Source organism: Artemia sp. Qi Xiang Cuo, chromosome 14 (genome assembly GCF_049724085.1).
Source record: "Artemia sp. Qi Xiang Cuo chromosome 14, ASM4972408v1, whole genome shotgun sequence".
NCBI classification, from domain to species: domain Eukaryota; kingdom Metazoa; phylum Arthropoda; class Branchiopoda; order Anostraca; family Artemiidae; genus Artemia; species Artemia sp. Qi Xiang Cuo.
The window spans coordinates 49,279,505-49,300,606 of record NC_142807.1 but is presented as its reverse complement, the minus strand read 5'-3'; the positions used below and the strand labels follow the sequence as shown (position 1 = coordinate 49,300,606).

General features: G+C 34.4%; 2 protein-coding genes across 6 annotated transcripts in view; one reads left to right on the top strand and one right to left on the bottom strand.

Moving 5' to 3' along the window:
* The window catches only part of LOC148944565 (TBC1 domain family member 20), a 37,325-nt gene extending 21,112 nt beyond the window's left edge, over positions 1-16,213 (top strand). For both annotated transcript variants that reach the window (XM_089100716.1, XM_089100715.1), the window contains 5 exons: positions 2,516-2,616; positions 6,652-6,845; positions 11,986-12,202; positions 14,965-15,077; positions 16,015-16,213. In XM_089100716.1, coding sequence (XP_088956842.1) covers positions 2,516-2,616; positions 6,652-6,845; positions 11,986-12,202; positions 14,965-15,077; positions 16,015-16,213 — 824 coding nt within the window. The remainder of the gene's footprint in view (positions 1-2,515; positions 2,617-6,651; positions 6,846-11,985; positions 12,203-14,964; positions 15,078-16,014) is intronic.
* A 94-nt stretch (positions 16,214-16,307) lies between these two features.
* The window catches only part of strat (RAB interacting factor STRAT), a 43,839-nt gene continuing 39,044 nt past the window's right edge, over positions 16,308-21,102 (bottom strand). For all 4 annotated transcript variants that reach the window (XM_089100721.1, XM_089100719.1, XM_089100720.1 and 1 more), the window contains exons 2-3: positions 18,046-18,147; positions 16,308-16,538 (exon numbers count right to left, since the gene is read on the bottom strand). In XM_089100721.1, coding sequence (XP_088956847.1) covers positions 16,308-16,538; positions 18,046-18,144 — 330 coding nt within the window. In that variant the 5' untranslated portion in view covers positions 18,145-18,147. The remainder of the gene's footprint in view (positions 16,539-18,045; positions 18,148-21,102) is intronic.

Below are 21,102 nucleotides of genomic sequence, written 5' to 3'. Positions count from 1 at the left end.
CTGTCATGTTAAGATTCGAACGTATAACTTGGAGTAATAAAAAAATACCTTTCTGTGATACCTTCACACTTTGGGGGTTTATATCCCTTCCCCAAGATTGTAAATTTTTTTAAGCCCGTTTGCCCCTTACATGGAAAGATTAAAAAAGGTTTTATCTAGTTTTTCCCTCATTTTATACTTTCTTCGTACTTTCCTTATATTATAAAAATTGTATTATTATCAAAAAATTTATAATGGTAAAGAAAATTGGTCTTATCCGACTAATCTGCATTACAGTACTGGACTGATATATATACAGTCATATTTTTTATTAGCTGATTATCAGTGGTGTAACTATAGGTGAGAATTCAAAGAGATTTATACCTCCCACCCTGAGCAGAAGATGGGAAGAAATATATTTGTTCTTGTATAACCTGAAACTACGTTTGTTTGTACTTCTAGATAGCTAAGGTTGGAGAAAATAGTTTTATCTTATATTGGGTTGAGCAAAACCTTCTAAAAATGTGTCAGTGATGCTAGCAAAGAATCCCAGTCTTTGTTGTTTTTGAAAGAGTTGGTATATTTACAGTTGGCTGTCTTGTTTGGCAAAAAAATTCATTTAGGCTTCTGTCCATTTATTCCCGAAATTGTGGAATCTCTCCTGCAATTTATTAATCCACCTTTTTTGTGTTGTTCTTAAATTCACTCCAGACAACACAAAAAAAAGGTATGGGCCCGTGCCTGTGTACAACACAGGTGTGGGCCGATGACGGTGTACAACACAGGCATGGGTTTCCCAATAGTCTATGTCTCACGCTGAAAGTGATATCTTTCTCTTCTCCAGCATCTTTTTAATGCCTATGGCAATATTGGTTGATATGGGAGAACAAACTATCAATTAGATAATTTACGAGCAGTTTGTTTCCCTTGCTCTTTGCTCCTTTGCGTCTGCTCCTTATGGTGAGTATTCTAAAGTAAGCAATTTAGGCTATTTCATCTAAAGCCAAAAGTTAGATTGTCATATTTAATTTTGTTACATGAAAATTCACCGAATTTTGTATATTGTTGTCAAAATATTGATGAAAGTTATTAGCTCTTATCTATCACGAATTTGCAATAAAATGCAATTTTGATTTTAGTCAATATTCTTTTTTAACTAAAATTCCGAAAATTATTGTTATATTTATGTGTTATCTTACTTCAGGTAGAAACACAAGACATCCTCTAAAGAAATAGAAAAACACAATTGGCGAAATAACATTTAGAAGTCTCTCTGGATATTTTAAAAGAAAGAATAATTCTTCTCATTCGAGCATATTTGTTGGCTGTTGAATGAACATTTCAATACAGCTTTTCATTCCCTACTTTATCCTTACTGTTCATTTTACTAACATTTTTACGTTACTCTTGCTTTTTTTTTAAATATTATGTGTGAAATTTTTTCTCTCTTTCTTTAGAATACAAGTATTTTAAGCATTTTTGAGGTCTTCAATTATGTTTTCGACTATTGTATTAAAAATGGAGCAAATTTAAAAAAAAAAATCTGAGCTCTCGTAAAGCTTCATTTTAAATTTGTTGCGGAAATTTTCTTTCCTTTTTATGATTTTTTTTTTTTTTTTTGTCTATTTCCAAACATGATTATCAAGATTAAAAAAAATTTCTGAGATCTATTAGCAGGCTCGAATTGTTGTCAAAGACCTGGATTAAAAAAAAAAAAAATTGTAAAACCCCTGACCTCTTGTTACTCATCACTCGTGCATTTCACTGTTGAAGAACTCTAAGGACGACTACTCTATTTTCATTCTGCTATATTATTTTAACACTCACCCTGTTGTGTTTTCCACGCCATTAAGGTTAATATTTTGTAATGAGGGATAATGATGAAGTTAAGACTTGTAGAAACGAACTTATTAAAGTATAAGACTTATATAGCATTCTAAAACAGAAAGCCAGAACAGGAATAATGCGACTATAATTGTTTGATAATTCACGTATTCATATATGGATGTGAAACATGGACACTGAAAACAAAAGACGAAAGAAAACGTCTAGCTTTCGAAATGGGATGCCTGCGTCGCATTGACTAACCGCATCACAAATGTGAAAGGAGTCAAAGGCTTAGTTCACTGAAAGCATTCTCAGCAACATCAAGGAAAATAACTGCGCTGGTTCGGCCTCGTCAAGCGAATAGAGTCGAGGCGTCTTCCAAAAATCACCCTTGAAGGATCTCTTCCTGGCCTTCGTCCACGAAAACGATGGACAGAGAACATCGACTTGTACAACGTCAAGATAGCCCAGTTATCACGTGCCACAGTCGCTACGCATGAGCTACCAGGAGGAGTGGCCCCAAAACGTTCAACGAGGATGGCCGGGACTTAAGTAATTACAGGAGCATGCAATTCGTTAATTGATCGCTAATTACAGTTTGTTGTTAGATCGTCAGTTGATAAATTTACTCTTTCTAAGTAGGAGCTAGAGAAAACATAATGGGAACTGATAAAGATTAGCGAAAAGTTATTGGAGAATTTTTTTTAAGGAATTAATGCAAGACAGCGACAGAAGTTACAAGAACAACTTACGAATCTCATCATCAGCGTTCTTTATGAAATTCCAAGTAGTCAAAATCATTATTACCAGGTAATAGCTTTGCTTTCAGATCTATATCATTCTGAGTTGTTCTAATGTCTTGCTTTCCTCTTCTTTCACATAAAGGAAATAAAGTAATTAACAAATGAGTACAATAGAATTTCTCGCATGCAATTACTATTTTGGCCTTACTTGGGAGGTAGTTACGGCTTAAACTTGCTCTGCCGACCGTTTTTAAGGATAACAATGTCTTTTAGAACATTATTTTGGCTTGAATGGTGCCAAGCGTACCCCCCCTCCCCTAGATAATTCCCCTCTGGAAAATACGGTATATAGTTCCATAATGAAGTCCAAAATTTAATATAACGTTTCATGTACAGTATACACTTTCCAATACTTTTCTTTTAAAATCGATTGAGCATCTCGTAATTTTTAGTTGATAGCAACTTAGTCCTCCATGGGGCTAAATCCTAGTTTGGTCCCATAAAATGGCAGACAGCGGCACTTTCCGTTGGCACATTCTTTTTGGTCCTTTAAAAGGGTACAAGAACTTTTAATTTTAGTTTGAATGAGTCTCCCGATGTTCTAATACCATCGACTCGATTAGGTCACCCCAGGAAGAAAAACGCGATTAAACACGCATTCATGATCCTTCTTCCGGGAAAAATAGAAAATTCCACATTTTTATTTATAAAACCTTAAGAACTCCACAGTAGGGTTCTCTAATATGCTGAATCTAATGGTGTCTTTTCATGATTCACTTGCCTTTTTGGGGGTTTCCAAAAATCAGGCAATTTTTTTCACGCTGGTAGCGTTCGATATGCAACGTTAAACTTAATGAACTTTATATATTTTTACTTTAAAGCTAATTCTTTTGATATATTGTCATCAAAAATTCCTTTTTTTAGAGTTTTGTTTACTATTGACCTGAATCGCTTCTTACTTACAGTTCGTTTCCAGAAACTGTTTGATTCTACGCCATGTATTTTGTAATATGGGTAGAATAATCCAGAATATCTTTTTTTCTTCATTCTTTTTATTTTTCTTAATTTTCCTTTGGCTGCCAAATTTTAGATATGGGGAGAATTTTTCAAGAGCAATTGTCGGAAGGGGTGGGGGGTCACCAAACCTTTTGATAGGGATCTAAAGGTTTTCCTCGCAATTTCTTATGTTTAACACACAATTTGCTTCTTTTTTATTTGCTCGTTACTCCATTTACAAATTATTTTTTTAAGCAGCACTAGCAGTACTGACATTGCTCTGTTACCCAACATTGTTTTCTCCCAAACCGTTAATAGGATCTATAGGTTAGTATGTGGAACATAGGTTAGTTTTCAAAGATGCACATCACTATATCCTTATATTCTTTTGGACAAAGTAGTTCTTTTCATCTTTGACTCAATATAAAACAAAAGTTAAAAAAAAGTGAATAAGGTAAATACCATTAATATTTGTAATTTTATCGTTCTGTTTAAAAGTGTTAGGGTGATGATGTCTTTTTTTTCAAAAACAAAAGCTGAATCAACTCCAATTTCTGATTACTTTTTCCGATACGAATTACGATTTGGCAAACACAGTAATTTCCGAAAATTCTGATGACGAATTTCCTGATACTTTTTGGTTAAAAATTGTATTTGAAAAATTTTGGCATGAAAAATACAGTTTATTTGATCCTTTTAGAGAGCACAATCTTTAATGCTTGGAAGGCAATGAATAAGATTTGGACCCATTGAATTTGACACAGTATCTTGTGCTGCACATTTGGCAAGCGTGACTAAGTAACGAGTATATATTATACTTACATGTATATTATATAAAATTAGGTTTCTGATATAAAATTCACTCTTTCACTAAAGAAAATTTTTATATAAATATTCTTATAAACTATTATAGAGCAGCAAAGCTGCAGTAAAACGATTTTTTTTTTATAATAAGGCGCTAAATTTGGGGCTTTACTTCAATCTCATTGGCTGGATGTCATGTAATTTCAATGTACCGTTTAAGTCTAGGGGTATGACACCTACTGAGCGTGTATGAGGATTATGGTTTGCGTGCCAATAATTGCAAATTTTTGCAACAAATTTTGGTTATGGTTAGTTTTTTCTCTGTTTATATTCAAAAGAATTATTTTAAGAATTAAAAACTTGCTCAATAGAACTATTTTGTAAAATATAACCCCAAATTATGTAAATATCTAGTATAAAACGGAGAAGACTTCATAGTTAACGCAGTGGTTTTGATAACAGTTTGGTCAACAGTGCATACCCTTCGTCACCAATCTACTTTTGTAAACAGTAAACTCGTCCCCGACCCACCTTAGGTTAGCACAGTGGGTACGGTCCGTCTCGAATGCTCTTTTATAAACAGTGTGTATGCTCCACCTCCAACCCCCTTTGGTGAGTTATGCATGCACTCCTTTCCTGGCCATCTTTTGTCAGCAATGCCTACGCTCTGTGTCCAACCCTCTGGTTATCAAAACGATCGTTCCGTTTCCAAGCCTCTCTGATCATCAATACAATCCTTTCAGATATAACTGAAGGTACTTAGAAGGGAAATTTTGGGAGGAATGTCATGCATAGAAGTTGTTTAGAAACTAAAATAGGAAGTGGTTGCAATGTGGATATTAAAAATTTGGGAAATTTTGTGAGTGTGGGGATGAGACATGGGGAGGGTTTTCTATTGTAGTGATATTTTCAATTTCAATAGTGTTTGTACTTATTATGTTTTATGTGTTTTGTAGTATTTGTAATATCCATGGCCCATGGGGCTTTGGTGAGAAATATATCTATATCTTTATAGACGGCCTCTGACACATTTTTGGTCGAGATTGCAGTATACTTCCTGAATTTTAAACTTAGTGTGTATTTCTGAAGAAGTTTATAATTTTATCGTAATGGCTACAAATATTTTACGAATGATGTGCGATATTATCACTGTGAATACACAAATGACACATAAGTGCACATTAAATATATATTTGAAATAATTTTTTTTGTCCCAAAAAAGATACTCTAGTTTCTGCTCTTGCTGATTCAAAATCTGAAGTTAATTGTGCAAAACAGACGGCCAAGATTAAAATTTTTAAGTAAATATTCCACAAATGATTAACATCACACCTTTTTGGAGCCAGAGAGCATCAATCTGCATGATTTGCGGGCCCTAAGTAGAGCCGTTGATATCCTGTCCCTCTCACTCGTTCATGCATGTAGAAATATTGTACCTCTTCTGAGTCATGATCATTCAGGGATTGTTTAGCGATTTAGACCCTTAATCATCAAGCAATAATTGTTAAAAATGCGCATCTCACAGAAAAGCCTGTTGATTAAAAATGTGAAGCTAAATTACAATTTAGCACTCCAAGAACCTTTAAGGTCATATTTCGCAAATAATTTATGGTTTTCACAAAAAGTGGTAACCAAGAATTTTTGAGGTGGTTGATTGCACATGTTAGGAGGCGTTACACATAGTTGAAATGAAAGTCATGCAAGGATATTCAGTGTATGACTTTCCTTACCACCCTTAAAAGCCGAGAGTGGCATTCGTGGTTTACTGAAAACAAAATATACGTTTTATATAGCTTTTCATATTTCATCATTATTATATTAAAAAGATTAAAAACTGCTCAAGTTTTCAAGAATTATTTTTTATTCATCAGTATATTCTTATAATGTAAATATTGGCTGGTAATCGATGTACATATAATCAAAGCGCAAATGATATTTTGTTGGTATAAACTAGTTCTTTCTCGTTTTAACTGTTTAGTTCGCTCTTTACTTTTGGTGGGAAAATTATGTTTTTTCATTTCGTTTTGATACAGCGATATCTAAATTTATGCGGGCAGAAACCTCCACCCCATGGGGAAGAGATAGAGTGGAGGTGAAAAAACAATAAACTTTTACTTGCATAGTTTTGTACCATTGCTGCCAGTAAGAGTAATACACTGTCAAATTACACGATTTTAGTAAAAGTAAGTTATAACCGTTAGCTATGCGGCATTGACAATAATTTATGTGATAACCACTTTCGCCATCTTCACTATTTGTCTTTCAAATTCAATAACGACGAATCATTATTCAAAGTTTGTAGGGCTATCATGACGTTGCAATTACGTTGCTGTTGGTTTTGGGAAGTGAATCTGCCTTTTATGTCCTCAAGAAGCTTAGTCTTACTCATTTGTGTGAGTTTATGAGGAAAACGATGGAGCCGACGACACACCTTTTAAATATTGTACCTTGTATATTACAACGGACCAATCCTGAACTATTTGATCATTTGGAGAGGTAATCATGAATACATTATTGAAACAGTGTTATGTAAGTTATTTGGTATTATTGTGGCGTATTTACAAAAAGTGTGTTAAGATCTCGAGAGGCAGGAGCGCCAATTCACGAAAATGGAGGGGAGGCAAATTGTATTAATCAGAATCTAGGTGGAGTGTTTCTTCTTCTTTTTTTTCTTTTTTTTTTTCAATAACCAAACCAAAGCAAGACCGAAATTTTTTGCAATTAAAATACTGTAAAAAGTATTTATGAAGATTTAGATGGCTATTTCCCCCTTATCGCCCATTGTTGGCCCTGTCGACAGGATGATATTATGTTTACCGTTTCGTAGCTTTTGTTTCCGAAAAGAATGAATTAGTTATTTGTTTTTCATCTTGTAGGCCAATACCCGTCCTCTGTTGTATTATCACTGAGTGTTGAATCGGTATCCCTCAGAGAGCGTTGCGATTTATCTTCTATGTGTCGTTAATTACACTCTTCTATCTTCTATTCCCTTTGTTTGCTTTTTCGATTTAATTGTCTTAAAATGATGCATTCCTACCTACTGTTTCTATAATTGAAAAATTCTGTTTCAGAGTTGATTTGACTTGATTTGCAAAAAAGTTACCTTAATTTTCATCGAAATCTACTATTATAAAATGAAGTGAATATAGGTAAACAATAACACTTCTATTTTGAATTATGTAACTGTAACACTGATGTATCTTAAAGCTAAAACGTCATTTTTATTTATTAATTTTTTTTTTATCTAGAACAGTTTTTCTTTCTTTTGTTTTGTATGAGCTCATAATCGTGTTGCGGAGTAACACTATTGGTTTCGCACCTGTTTTTTTTTTGTGATCAACAGTCTATTGCTTCGAAATGGCTAAAGACGAAAAATTGAAAACTTTTTCCAGGGTACGGGATTGTAAAAGGGGGCAGAAAAGTTCCAGTGAAGTTTTTAACAATTTTCAGTATTTTTCCAAAAAAAACTTTAGCCCTCATTTTGTACATGGTGTAAAAAAAGACATCCAAGCTGGAAAGTAAGCTTTGTTAGAACGATTGTGTGGTACTCTTGAGTATCAAAATATCTATTTGAAAATCGGAGAACAAAATTCCGTACCTGATCTGTGTGTCTTTGAAATAATTCTAGGAAGTTGATCTCAAATGCAAAATCCGATTTTTCAAGTTGTTTTCTGAAATTTTTATTTGACATCTCTTGTATTTTAGTCGAGTAATACTCTAAAAACTACGTAAGATGACTTGAATTTTCTCATATACAAAATTGTTTCGTTCGCTTGGAAATAATTTCCAAAATTGTCACATCGCATCAAATATTTTTGGTATGCAAGAGAAAGTTTTTTTCAAGACAAGAGATATTTTTTTATTTATTTATTAATTTATTTTACGCAGATAGACAGATCTTGGTCTTCTTAGAAACAGAGCTGACATTAATGTTCTAAAAAGAAGATCCCTTCTTTGATTTTTTCTTTTATTAAAATGCCCCAGCTACGAAGCTAAACTTTTTAGATATCAAATAACTCCGAATACTGATAGAACTTTATGTTGTCGGTACTCTTCGAAAACCAAGCAAAATTTTTACATCTCTCATAAAATGTGGGCAATAATACCATATATCTTGATTTCGAATCACAGAAGTTCCAGTTTTTTGGATGAACAAAAATTGTTCACGTGAGTAGCTAAACTGCCCACGAGGCCTTAAAGGAAATACTATTTCTATCACCTATATCACATATTTCTATAACCTCTTTAATTAATTAGGAAGATGATTTTTTTTTAGCTAGCTCTTTAAAAGAATTTAAAAAAGGGAAATAAGAACATTTTATTGCAAAGAAACATAGATAAATTTAGCTGAAAATCTACTAGATTACTTTGACGTTAGAACATATTTTTGAAGTTAAAGTAAATTTTATCTTTTAATACTATTATTGAATTCGGCTGGAATTTGTTTGAATGGGCAAGAAAACTTTTGGTTCGGGCTCGAGCGCATATTTGAGTTTGTTGTTTTATTTTAATTTTGATTCATTTTGTTTTAATGGATTGGTTTGAGGTTCTAGGGTAATAATCCTTACATTGGCTGGTAGTGTTTGAATTAGTTCACCTTTTTGTGATAGATAATTGAAGCGTTAACATCGATGAACGCTATACACTCACCGCTGATTCAGTGCAAAAAAAAAAACAAAAAAAAAACATCAGACCTAAAACCTAGATTGGGCGGGGACAAGGCTCTAAAGAATAAGCTTGAAATCTTTGGAGATTTATTGAGAGATGGCGAAACCAGAAGCTTTAAACGAGGTGGAATGGGGGAGAAGAGGTCACTAGTGTCTTCGCCTCAAGTGGCTTAACTTTGCAATGACTTTGTAGCAGTAAAAGAGATTTTAAAGCCCTCTAAGACGCCCTTTCATAATGCACAGCGCTTTGCTAGCTCAAACAACTAGAAGAGTAAAAATTAATCTTTTTATTCTTAGAATAAAATATGATTTAAGTTCGAATTGGTAGTAAATCATTTAAAAGTGGAAGGCTCAATTTGGGGTTTCAATACAACTAAGTGCGCCTTCCATAGCACTTATTACAATTAATTTTGATTGGTTGGCGAAACCAGAAGCTTTAAACGAGGTGGAATGGGGGAGAAGAGATCACTAGTGTCTTCGCCTCAAGTGGCTTAACTTTGCGATGAGTTTGTAGCAGTAAAAGAGATTTTAAAGCCCTCTAAGACGCCCTTTCATAATGCACAGCGCTTTGCTAGCTCAAACAACTAGAAGAGTAAAAATTAATCTTTTTATTCTTAGAATAAAATATGATTTAAGTTCGAATTGGTAGTAAATCATTTAAAAGTGGAAGGCTCAATTTGGGGTTTCAATACAACTAAGTGCGCCTTCCATAGCACTTATTACAATTAATTTTGATTGGTTGGCGAAACCAGAAGCTTTAAACGAGGTGGAATGGGGGAGAAGAGATCACTAGTGTCTTCGCCTCAAGTGGCTTAACTTTGCGATGAGTTTGTAGCAGTAAAAGAGATTTTAAAGCCCTCTAAGACGCCCTTTCATAATGCACAGCGCTTTGCTAGCTCAAACAACTAGAAGAGTAAAAATTAATCTTTTTATTCTTAGAATAAAATATGATTTAAGTTCGAATTGGTAGTAAATCATTTAAAAGTGGAAGGCTCAATTTGGGGTTTCAATACAACTAAGTGCGCCTTCCATAGCACTTATTACAATTAATTTTGATTGGTTGGCGAAACCAGAAGCTTTAAACGAGGTGGAATGGGGGAGAAGAGGTCACTAGTGTCTTCGCCTCAAGTGGCTTAACTTTGCGATGAGTTTGTAGCAGTAAAAGAGATTTTAAAGCCCTCTAAGACGCCCTTTCATAATGCACAGAGCTTTGCTAGCTCAAACAACTAGAAGAGTAAAAATTAATCTTTTTATTCTTAGAATAAAATATGATATAATTTCGAATTGGTAGTAAATCATTTAAAAGTGGAAGGCTCAATGTGGGGTTTCAATACAACTAAGTGCGCCTTCCATAGCACTTATTACAATTAATTTTGATTGGTTGGCGAAACCAGAAGCTTTAAACGAGGTGGAATGGGGGAGAAGAGGTCACTAGTTTCTTCGCCTCAAGTGGTTTAACTTTGCGATGAGTTTGTAGCAGTAAAAGAGATTTTAAAGCCCTCTAAGACGCCCTTTCATAATGCACAGCGCTTTGCTAGCTCAAACAACTAGAAGAGTAAAAATTAATCTTTTTATTCTTAGAATAAAATATGATTTAAGTTCGAATTGGTAGTAAATCATTTAAAAGTAGAAGGCTCAATGTGGGGTTTCAATACAACTAAGTGCGCCTTCCATAGCACTTATTACAATTAATTTTGATTGGTTGGCGAAACCAGAAGCTTTAAACGAGGTGGAATGGGGGAGAAGAGATCACTAGTGTCTTCGCCTCAAGTGGCTTAACTTTGCGATGAGTTTGTAGCAGTAAAAGAGATTTTAAAGCCCTCTAAGACGCCCTTTCATAATGCACAGCGCTTTGCTAGCTCAAACAACTAGAAGAGTAAAAATTAATCTTTTTATTCTTAGAATAAAATATGATTTAAGTTCGAATTGGTAGTAAATCATTTAAAAGTAGAAGGCTCAATTTGGGGTTTCAATACAACTAAGTGCGCCTTCCATAGCACTTGTTACAATTAATTTTGATTGGTTGGCGAAACCAGAAGCTTTAAACGAGGTGGAATGGGGGAGAAGAGGTCACTAGTGTCTTCGCCTCAAGTGGCTTAACTTTGCGATGAGTTTGTAGCAGTAAAAGAGATTTTAAAGCCCTCTAAGACGCCCTTTCATAATGCACAGCGCTTTGCTAGCTCAAACAACTAGAAGAGTAAAAATTAATCTTTTTATTCTTAGAATAAAATATGATTTAAGTTCGAATTGGTAGTAAATCATTTAAAAGTAGAAGGCTCAATTTGGGGTTTCAATACAACTAAGTGCGCCTTCCATAGCACTTGTTACAATTAATTTTGATTGGTTGGCGAAACCAGAAGCTTTAAACGAGGTGGAATGGGGAGAAGAGGTCACTAGTGTCTTCGCCTCAAGTGGCTTAACTTTGCGATGAGTTTGTAGCAGTAAAAGAGATTTTAAAGCCATCTAAGACGCCCTTTCATAATGCACAGCGCTTTGCTAGCTCAAACAACTAGAAGAGTAAAAATTAATCTTTTTATTCTTAGAATAAAATATTATATAAGTTCGAATTGGTAGTAAATCATGTAAAAGTAGAAGGCTCAATGTGGGGTTTCAATACAACTAAGTGCGCCTTCCATAGCACTTATTACAATTAATTTTGATTTTTTTTTTTTTTTTGCATAAAACATTACTGTCCATATTTGCTTATTGCAACGTACTGCAGTTAGTTTTCCTTTTTTTGCTCGATAGCGTATTAAGCTTCAATAATTCCTTGTATAGAAAATTTTGATTGCGTTATCACAATGAAAAAAAAAATGAATTATTTGGATTTTATTTTTGCATATCGAAAGTCTTTATCTCTTGTTTGCCTTATCCGTCCTTTTGCTTCAGGAGTCTTAGCCAGTTTGCTACTAAAACAAATCCTTCTATTAAAAAAAGAAGTAAGAAACATAATATTCTTGCTTTTTCAGGGCAAGTCTTGGCACAATATTCTGTCTTCCTTGGGTTATAACATGGTTCGGACATGAAGTAAGAGAGTATGGAACTTTATTAAAGATATACGATTATTTAATTGCCTCGCCATCCCTTGCTCCTATTTACTTGTCTGCTGCCTTTGTTTCGTACATGGAGGATGAATTATTAGAAGAAGAATGTGATATGGCAATGCTGCATCACAAGTTGTCAAAGGTGAGATATCCATTCTCCTTCTTTTCTGTAAACTACCTAGTCCTAGGAACACTAGTCTGGGTGCTACGATTTAAAAGCTATTAACCATGTTCAAATCAAAATAAAGCAAGATGTATTAAGTTTTTTTTGGTGCGAGCGCTTTCTTAGCCCATCATGACACTTTAAAATAATAGGTCAGAATGCTGATTTTGCAAGTATTTCTGCCATTAAAAAAGGAGATGGCGCACTCTAAAAAATCCTCCATAGGTCCTTAGAAATAAATGTGACATTGAAAAATGTTATTCGGGTTCATGGTATGATTATTATTTTCTCATTCCAATTCTTAAAATGAGGAGATTTTTCCCAGAAAAAAACTTCTCATTATTTATTGTCCTTTACTATAAGAAAAATGAAGTTCAGGGTAGGCTGGCTGGTTTTTGGGTGGGCGTTATGTGCTTGCATTTCGTGGTTCCATCGACGTTTTTACTTCCATTTTTTTCAGTAAAAGATTATGAGAAACAAAGAGGATGCATATTTTGGGTCTAATAAAAACATAAAAAGACTTCTTCACAGTTAGACCCTCCCTTCGGACCTTCGGAATAAAGGGTCGGCGCCGTTTCCGTATTTTGGGTATAAAAAAAAAACGATGAGACCGCCAAGTACAACACAACTGAAACATGAAATGTAAAGGCGTAAAATAATTTCTATTTTATTCCCAAAAAAACACAAACGACCCATTTGAATTTCAAAAAAAGCCTTTTCTACATGTATCTTCTTCTTTTCTTTTCGTTTAGGTCTATATGCTAGAAGAAGACGAACATTTTTTGATAATCATTAATAAAGAAGACCAAATACGCAACAAGATCGCATGTAAATATCAAACTTGTAGCGAATATTCCTGAAAATATACTGCCTAAAAACATTCAGAGCTTACGTGACTTGGTATTCATTTGTAAGCAGTGCTTACATTTCAAGTAATGATATCATTAGGTACTATAAAGCAATGCTTATATACAGTCATTAGGTACCGAAGGTGTTGGGACTGCGGGATGTATGAATGCAATATGTGCAAGAATAGTCACTCTGAAATCCTGGCTGATCAGAAATTTTGTCTATTGCCCAAGTAGAGAGAGGTTTTCTCTTCGTATGTCCTGAGGATGTTTCGAGGTACACGGGTAATGCTTGTATTTTGCTTCGGAGAGCTCGTTTGCGACCCAGTCGTTTGGGATAGTTTGGGGCTCAGTGGTGGTTCTGGCCTCTCTTGCGCCCGGGACATAATCTTGATTGGCGTCCCCAAAAATTTGCAGGCCAATATCCCCCAAAATTTTGCAGGCCAAATTTTAACCAAATATTCATTAGTTAACAAAATTTTTCCAATTTTATTTTAATATAAAACTTAAAAAATCAAAAAAGGATTATAACCATTAAATTATTTATTTGAAATTTAGCGCCCTAAAATTTCTGCGCCCGGGGTAAGTGCCCCCTCTGTTTCCTCCCTGAAACCGCCTCTGTTGGGGCTGAACGGTATTTGGCGAGTTCTCCTGTTCTTCTTTCCTTGAGAATGAACCAAGCATCTTTACCAAATAAGTTTATTCATTTAAGTGACTGTCAGATAATTCTAATGTATGTTTCTTTTCGGCCAACCGTCTAGGGCTAAACGGAAAGCAGGTCGTCCTCGTCTGGGGTGGGAGGACGTCATAAAGAAAGATTTAAAGGAAATGGGAACTTCGTGCGAGGGTTTAAAAAGGGAGGCTTTGAATAGATTGGGATGGAGAAGGAACGTGCGCATTTGTTGGCCTCAGGCGGCTTGGTGCTGCAGTGTTGTTAGTAGTAGTAGTAGTTTAGTCGAAACCATTTGCCACTAAATAAACATAATGATATAATAAACAATGATATATAATACTATACGTATAATAAACAATGATAGCGAGGATGTATTATATAATATAACAATGTCATTTGCCTGAAACATCTCATAGATTGTCCTGTTTGTTCCTCCCATTCATGTTATAGAAGTAAAAAATATTGACAAAAATGATTTTTATTAAAATTTGTTTTTCAAAATGGACTAAAAGTAGAAACTAATTTTCGAAGAATCTATGAATACAATTGACAAGAAGGGGCGCAAAACGGATTGGGCTTTACATAACATAGATATCAAGTCAATCTAAGGTATAAATGCATTAATGAAAGAAGTAGGTGAGTTAAAAAGATTAATTTATGTTTGGCAACCTTCTTTTTCATTTAAATTCATGGATCCTCGAGAGAAAAAATATGTATTCTTTTAGTCCATTTTGAAAAAAATTGATTTCATTTTTTCTGTATATTTATTATTTTTACTTTTTAGTCTTCTCTCTAGGATTCGAACTTAAATTACCATGGCCACAGGCAATTGTTCCTACCGTGCCTCTATCTAATCCTGTTTATATTGTTTTATTTACACAAGAGGGAATATAAAAGATGGGGGAATTTTATTTTTGCACGGTACTGACAAAATTTGGAAACAATTGAACATTAGGAAGTGGTCGGAAAATGGCTCACAAATTTTTATGTTACAAAAATTCAAAAAATACTAGTGGGTGAGAAGGAAAACGAGTAAAAAAAAATGACAAGTTGAGACTAAAATAAAATAAACGAGTCTTAATATAAAGAGATGGGGTATCTCCAAAAAATCCAAAGCCTTCTTAATTCCGTATATTTCTTGCAATTTGTCCGTTTTCGCCTTTTTATCCAGAGAAATTTCTTTATACGTTCCTATTTGTCTTATTCTTGCCTATTTTCAGTTGCCCTCATTAGTTACAAATTGGCAACAGTTGTTTGGCATTGCAACTAAGTTTTACTGTGATATGCCTCCTAAGATAATACTTGAAGATGTAGAAGATTATCTGGCAGAAAAGTAAGTGCATGTTACACATATAGAAATAATCTCTTCGTCTTCTTTCCTTTCTAGCTTTTGCTTAAGGAAAATTTCGATGCGTGGTCTGAGGACAGTGGCTTCAAAAACTAAAAACTAATCTGTAAATGATGTGTGAAACGTGGAATTACTCGTGTTGCCCCGCAATAGACAATATATATATATAATTTTTCTATATTTTTTGCCTCCTCTTGAAAAGAAAATCTTAGCTCTTGGATAAACCTCTGCACTCCACTGACAAAATAATGACTGCACTCACAGCAGCTATCAGCACATATTCCTCTGCTCCTGTCTCTCTTCCAGCATCATAAAGATCAGTCCAACAAAAGTTGAAATACCCTCTGCTATTATCGCATCAATATCTCAGAGACTAACAGTTTTGTTTGTTATAAACGAGGTTTCAATTCCTCTTCCCTGCATAAGATTTTTTAAGAAGAAACTACAGAAATTATCCTTTTAGTGGCTTTCTTTTAACAAAAATTCCCGATTTATATCGAATTTCGATATACATATAAAAGTCGAGTCTAGAATCAGACTGAAACAAATCTTACCTTGATCAGACTCAACTGGGGTAGGGAAGTGATGGGGGTTTCCAGAATAATTTCATTTGCACATCTACCAGAAGGTGTTGTCACATCTCAGAAAAACTTAGTAGGAAGTAGAATCTACCATTTTGGCAAGGCCGTACCCAGAGGGGGGGGGGATGTTAGTCTGACTCGTAAAAACGTAACAAAAATGGATACAAACAAATTTTGTATATGTTTTTTGAGGATTTTTGTGGACCCCCCCCCCCCCCCCGATTTTTTTTTTTTTAGTAAAAGCCCCTCCAAAAAAAATCCCCCGAAAAATCTTAAAAGCAAATTTGAGCAAAAAGGGATTAAATATGGAAGTCAGAGCCTATATATTTCTTTTTTTTTAGGAAAAGGAAAGAAGAAGAATATGCACTGGACATGAAACGAAGAGCCGAAATGCACCGAATGGCTGTACAGAAGAAGAAATTGTTGGCTGTCAAGAAAGGTTCTAAACGTCACATGATGGAGTTTGTAATTATTAGTGTTGGTGTCGCTGTTGCCGCCAGTTTTTATGCTTTCATGAAAAATGACATTATTTTAATTTAAAAAGAAAGGGTACATATTTTTTTTGTCTTTTTTACTTCGTTGCGCAAATCCATATAGCCTGTTATGAATAAAATCACATTCGTAATTGTCAAATTCACTGTTTCACTCTCGACAATGCAATATAGCTTATTTTGGTCTCAGTACAATGCCATCCAATAGGACCACTTTCGCAATCAGCACATATGAGATATTTCTTGGACTCAACAGTGTTGGAAAATCCCACATTTTCAAAATCATATATATTTTTAACTGCAACAAACTCTGAGACATTTTCTGTTTCAACCTCATTTGTGTCCTTTTTTAATGTCAGTTTTGGTAGGCTTACCTAGAAAATAGAAAAGAAAAGTCTAGAAAAAATGTGTGGGATTTACAAAGAGTTTAGACCTTTCTTTGAAAAATGCAATAAACCTTACATTACCTCAGTAATTGCTTTACCGAGTTTTAACTAGACAGCTGGTATCAACTTACAGCTGAAGAAGCCTTAATCGATATTAAAACCTTAGTTTCAGAGTCAAGAATTTAACTTTGCTCAGTTAGGAGTCAGAGTTGGCAGAATTCAACAAACTGAGGCTCAGGTAACCTTTCAAATCTTTATATGGACAGCTTCTGGGTTGTCATTGCATTATTTTTCCTTCCAAAATGAGTCGTTTTACTTGGTAAAACGAGAAAATAAGTGGTAATGAGAAAAGTGCTACAAAAAAAAATTTAAAGGTACGAGTCTAAATTTGCCATGTAAATTATAGAAGTCATGCCTTTGAAAATCCAATGGTTCAAAATTTATTCTTTTAATGCTCCAGGAACAGGATTTGGACTCTACTGCTAAAATTGTAGTAGCCACATTCAGCATTAATAAATTACAAACTCTGCCTTAAATCACTTCTACTATTTGTGTATTCTTGCTCATTTGATTTCATTAATCAATACTTAAAAAGTGAATTAAAGAAGACTTGCAACAGCGTTAAAGCATATTTTATTGGGATGATATACAATTTAAGATACAGAATTATGTAAAAAGAAAAGAAAGAGTAATAAAATATGCTTTGTTTCTAAAGATCATTAGTCTTCGGAAAAGACTAATATTTCATAGATTCGCATTTCTCAGAAAAGGAAAAAATCTGTTGCTGTAGGATCACTCTTAAACTAACTTGACAAAAAAAGAAATGAATTTTTTTGTTTTTTGTGGTATTATAAATGATAGAATACAAAGTTATTAATTTTCCATTGAATATTTTTAAAGCAAAAATGTTAACGCTATGCACGACTCAAGATTACACTCAATAATTTGACTCTGAGTGAAATAAATGGCTGGAAATAAAAAATACCGTCCAATCAAAAAAAAAATTACCCCAAAAAAAGAGTATAATCAGAAAAAATATAAAGATACTTAAAAAAATTCTTTACCATCACTTTGTTATTTGCACTCAAGTAATCTAGCAAACTTGAAATACTAACCCATTCAAAGATACAATTTTAATTCACTGTAATTTTAATTTTGAAGTTGTGAAACAAAATTGACCAAGAATGTTTCTTTTTGTTGGTAATTTTCAACAACAATGGTTGGTGTATCAACAACAATCGTTTTTTTTGTGCGTAGAAGCGAAGTTTTTGACCATTTAGATGAATAATTATTGATTATACGTGTTTTATTATAAACATTTATAGTTTTTGGCAAAATTAGCAAAATCAATCATGAAATTGAACTAAATTAGTTAATAAGAATTTTTAGTTATTGTTTTCATGATGTGCAAAAGCCCCTTTGAAATTATGCAAGCAATTGTACAAGTCATTTCAAAGCAAGGGCCTAGTTTCTACAATCTAAAGGAATAATTTACCTCCTGGATATGATGTTGTCCAAATCCTTCCGCTAGAATCTTAGATGGGCATTTTTGACAAAATATGGCTTTGGCATAGTCTTTTGAATCATCTGCCATTGTCTAAAAATTACCAATACTAAATTTATAATATGCAGATATTGGTAGTTTCATAGATAATGAATATTTCGAAATGTACGAAAATAAAGGGTATAAAGACAATATACAGGATATTACTACTACTACTAACAACTCACCGCAGCACCAAGCCGCCTGAGGCCAACACAGCTACCCAAGCTCCTCTTCCACCCCAATCTATTCAAAGCCTCCCTTTTTACACCCGCCCACGAAATTCCTATTTTCTTTAAATCTTTCTTTATGACGCCTTCCCACGCCTGACGGAGACGACCTGCTTTCCTTTTAGCTCTAGAATGTTGGCCGAATAGAACAATCTTCGGCAATCTGCCATCCTTCATCCGCACAACGTGCTCTAGCCACCTCAACCTTACCTTCATTATAGCCCTAGAGAGCGGTATTGAACCACATTGTTCGTATAGCCTATTGTTTGAAATACGGTCAGTCAGCCGGGTACTCAGAAGAATCCTTACGCAATTTCTCTGGAAAACATCTAGCAAATCTTCATCCGCTTTTCGGAGCGTCAATGCTTCAGAGCCATATGTAACCACTGTCATCCCTGTAGATTCTAATATTCTAATCTTGGTTTGTAGACTTATCTTCCTATTCTTCCAAACGTTTTTTAGCTGTGAAAAAAACACCATGATACCTGGCTATTTCATTGTTAACATCTTGAGTGCTCCCACCGTCTTTGCTAATAATACTACCAAGGTAAGTGAAGCTGCCCACCTGATCACTCTTATCATTACCCAACGTCACCTTTTCATCTTCACTTATTCCTAGCCTTAGTGACTTAGTCTTCTTAACATTAATTTTCAAACCTATTCTAGCACCCTGAACTCGCAAAACCTCTAAAAGTTCATTCATTTTGTTGAAACTTTTATCTAGGATGCTTAAATCATCAGCATAATCTAAGTCCAGGAAATTTTTTCCTCCCCATTTGATTCCGTGGTCTCCCATTGCCTTTTCTGTGCTGCTTAAAACAAACCCTATCAAAATGATCCATATAAAGAGGGATAGAACACGACCCTGCTTAACTCCTGATTTAATAGAAAACCAGTTGCTAACCCTGTTTCCTACCTTAATCACAGCAGTGTTATTCTCGTACATCGCACTAATCACTTTGTCTGTATTTGTCTGGTATACCATACAAGCATAAAACCTTTACTAAAGCTTTGCTATCAACAGAATCGAAAGCTTGCTCATAATCTATAAAACTGAGGACCAAAGGTGTTTGAAAACTCAGGCACTTCTCAATTATTAGCCTAAGAGTGAAAATTTGGTCGACACATACTCTACCTTTTTCTAAAACCGCATTGTTCTTCCCTTGAAACTTTGTCTACGGCATCTCTCAGTCTAAAAAGTATCATATTACTAAGTTATTTACTACCTACAGAGACCAGACTAATGCCTCGATAATTACCACACTTTTAGAACCTTTCTTATAAATTGGCTTAATTAAGGTTTTCCTAAAATCGTTAGGTACTTCCCCTTTTTAAAAATCGTCAGTAGCTTCAGTAGCTTATTTCTAACCTCCGAGCCATCATATTTAAGAAACTCATTTACCACCCTATCAGCACCTGGAAACTTTTAATTTTTTAATACTTTTGGTACTATTGCTAATTCTTCCTCACAAAACAAATTTTCCTTCACATCCAAGGTATCACAAACTTTTTCATTTTCCTCTATATCTTTTCCTGTAACTCTAGTCGGTTAAGCAAATTCTCAAATTGTTACAGCCAATCTCTCTTTAGTTTTTTCCTTATCCCTAATTGCGACCCCAGTCCTATCTTTAACTGGGCCAAGTCCGGGTTGACTACTCCCTCTCAATTTGTTAACATGCCAGTACAATATTTTACCATTATTCCGTCTAGCTGCATCTTGCAGATCTTAGGCAATTGTATCCATGGCCTCCACTTCACACCTCCTTAATTCATATTTTAATGCTTTCTCCACTTTCTTTACGTTCCTTTTGTTTTCATATGATCTATCACTTAGATAATTCTTGTACAAGTCCTTTCTGCTTTCTTTTAAACATAAAGTTTTTTCACTAATATTCTTAGCTGCAGTTCTAGCTTTCTTCCCTAAGACACGTTCAGCAACTTCACAAATTATCTTTTCTAAAATTGTTCCAACCATCTTCCACATTATCAAATTTTAAACTCTCAAGTTTAGTATTCAACTGTTCCTGGAAAGTTTCTCTCAAATTCTCATCCTGGAGTCTACCAACATCATAACTTCCCGGGAGGTAGTTACCCTTACGATATTTCAGCTTTAAATTAACCCTTGACACTACTAGATGGTGATCTTTACTTTTAACATCAATAATGACACTCCTCTATACCCTAGCATCTTGTCTTGATCCTGCCAGTCTTCGGTTTACTATAACATAATCAATAAGGTTTGCTGTCTTACCATCACTTGAATACCATGTTATCTTATGAGCCATTTTATGACCAAGCACCGTATTGGTTATAACTAGATTGTTATACCTACAAAATTGTAAAATCCTGTTTCCATTACTGTTTTCTTTTCCTAAACCAAGTTTACTTGAGCCAGGATATCATCTATCTATGTCTCTATCGAGCTGGACGGTAAAATCTCCCAGTAAAAACATAATACTTCTGCCTGGGATCCTGCCTATTGCTCCTGTAACTGCAAGTAAAATTCATTTGAGTCACCACTATCTCCGTCAGTCGATATTACAGGGGCATACACTACTATAACTGATACCCTTAACTTTTTAGTCATAGAACGAGCAATTAGTATTCTATTATTAATACCTTCCCAGCCTAAACAAGACTTAGCAGCTTCCTTATTCATCATGAGTCCTACTCCCTGTCTATGTACTTCATCCTTCCTGCCTGAGTAAACAAATTCTATATCACCTAATTTCATGCTTCCTAACCCTGGGATATGATACAGGATATATATATAGGACAT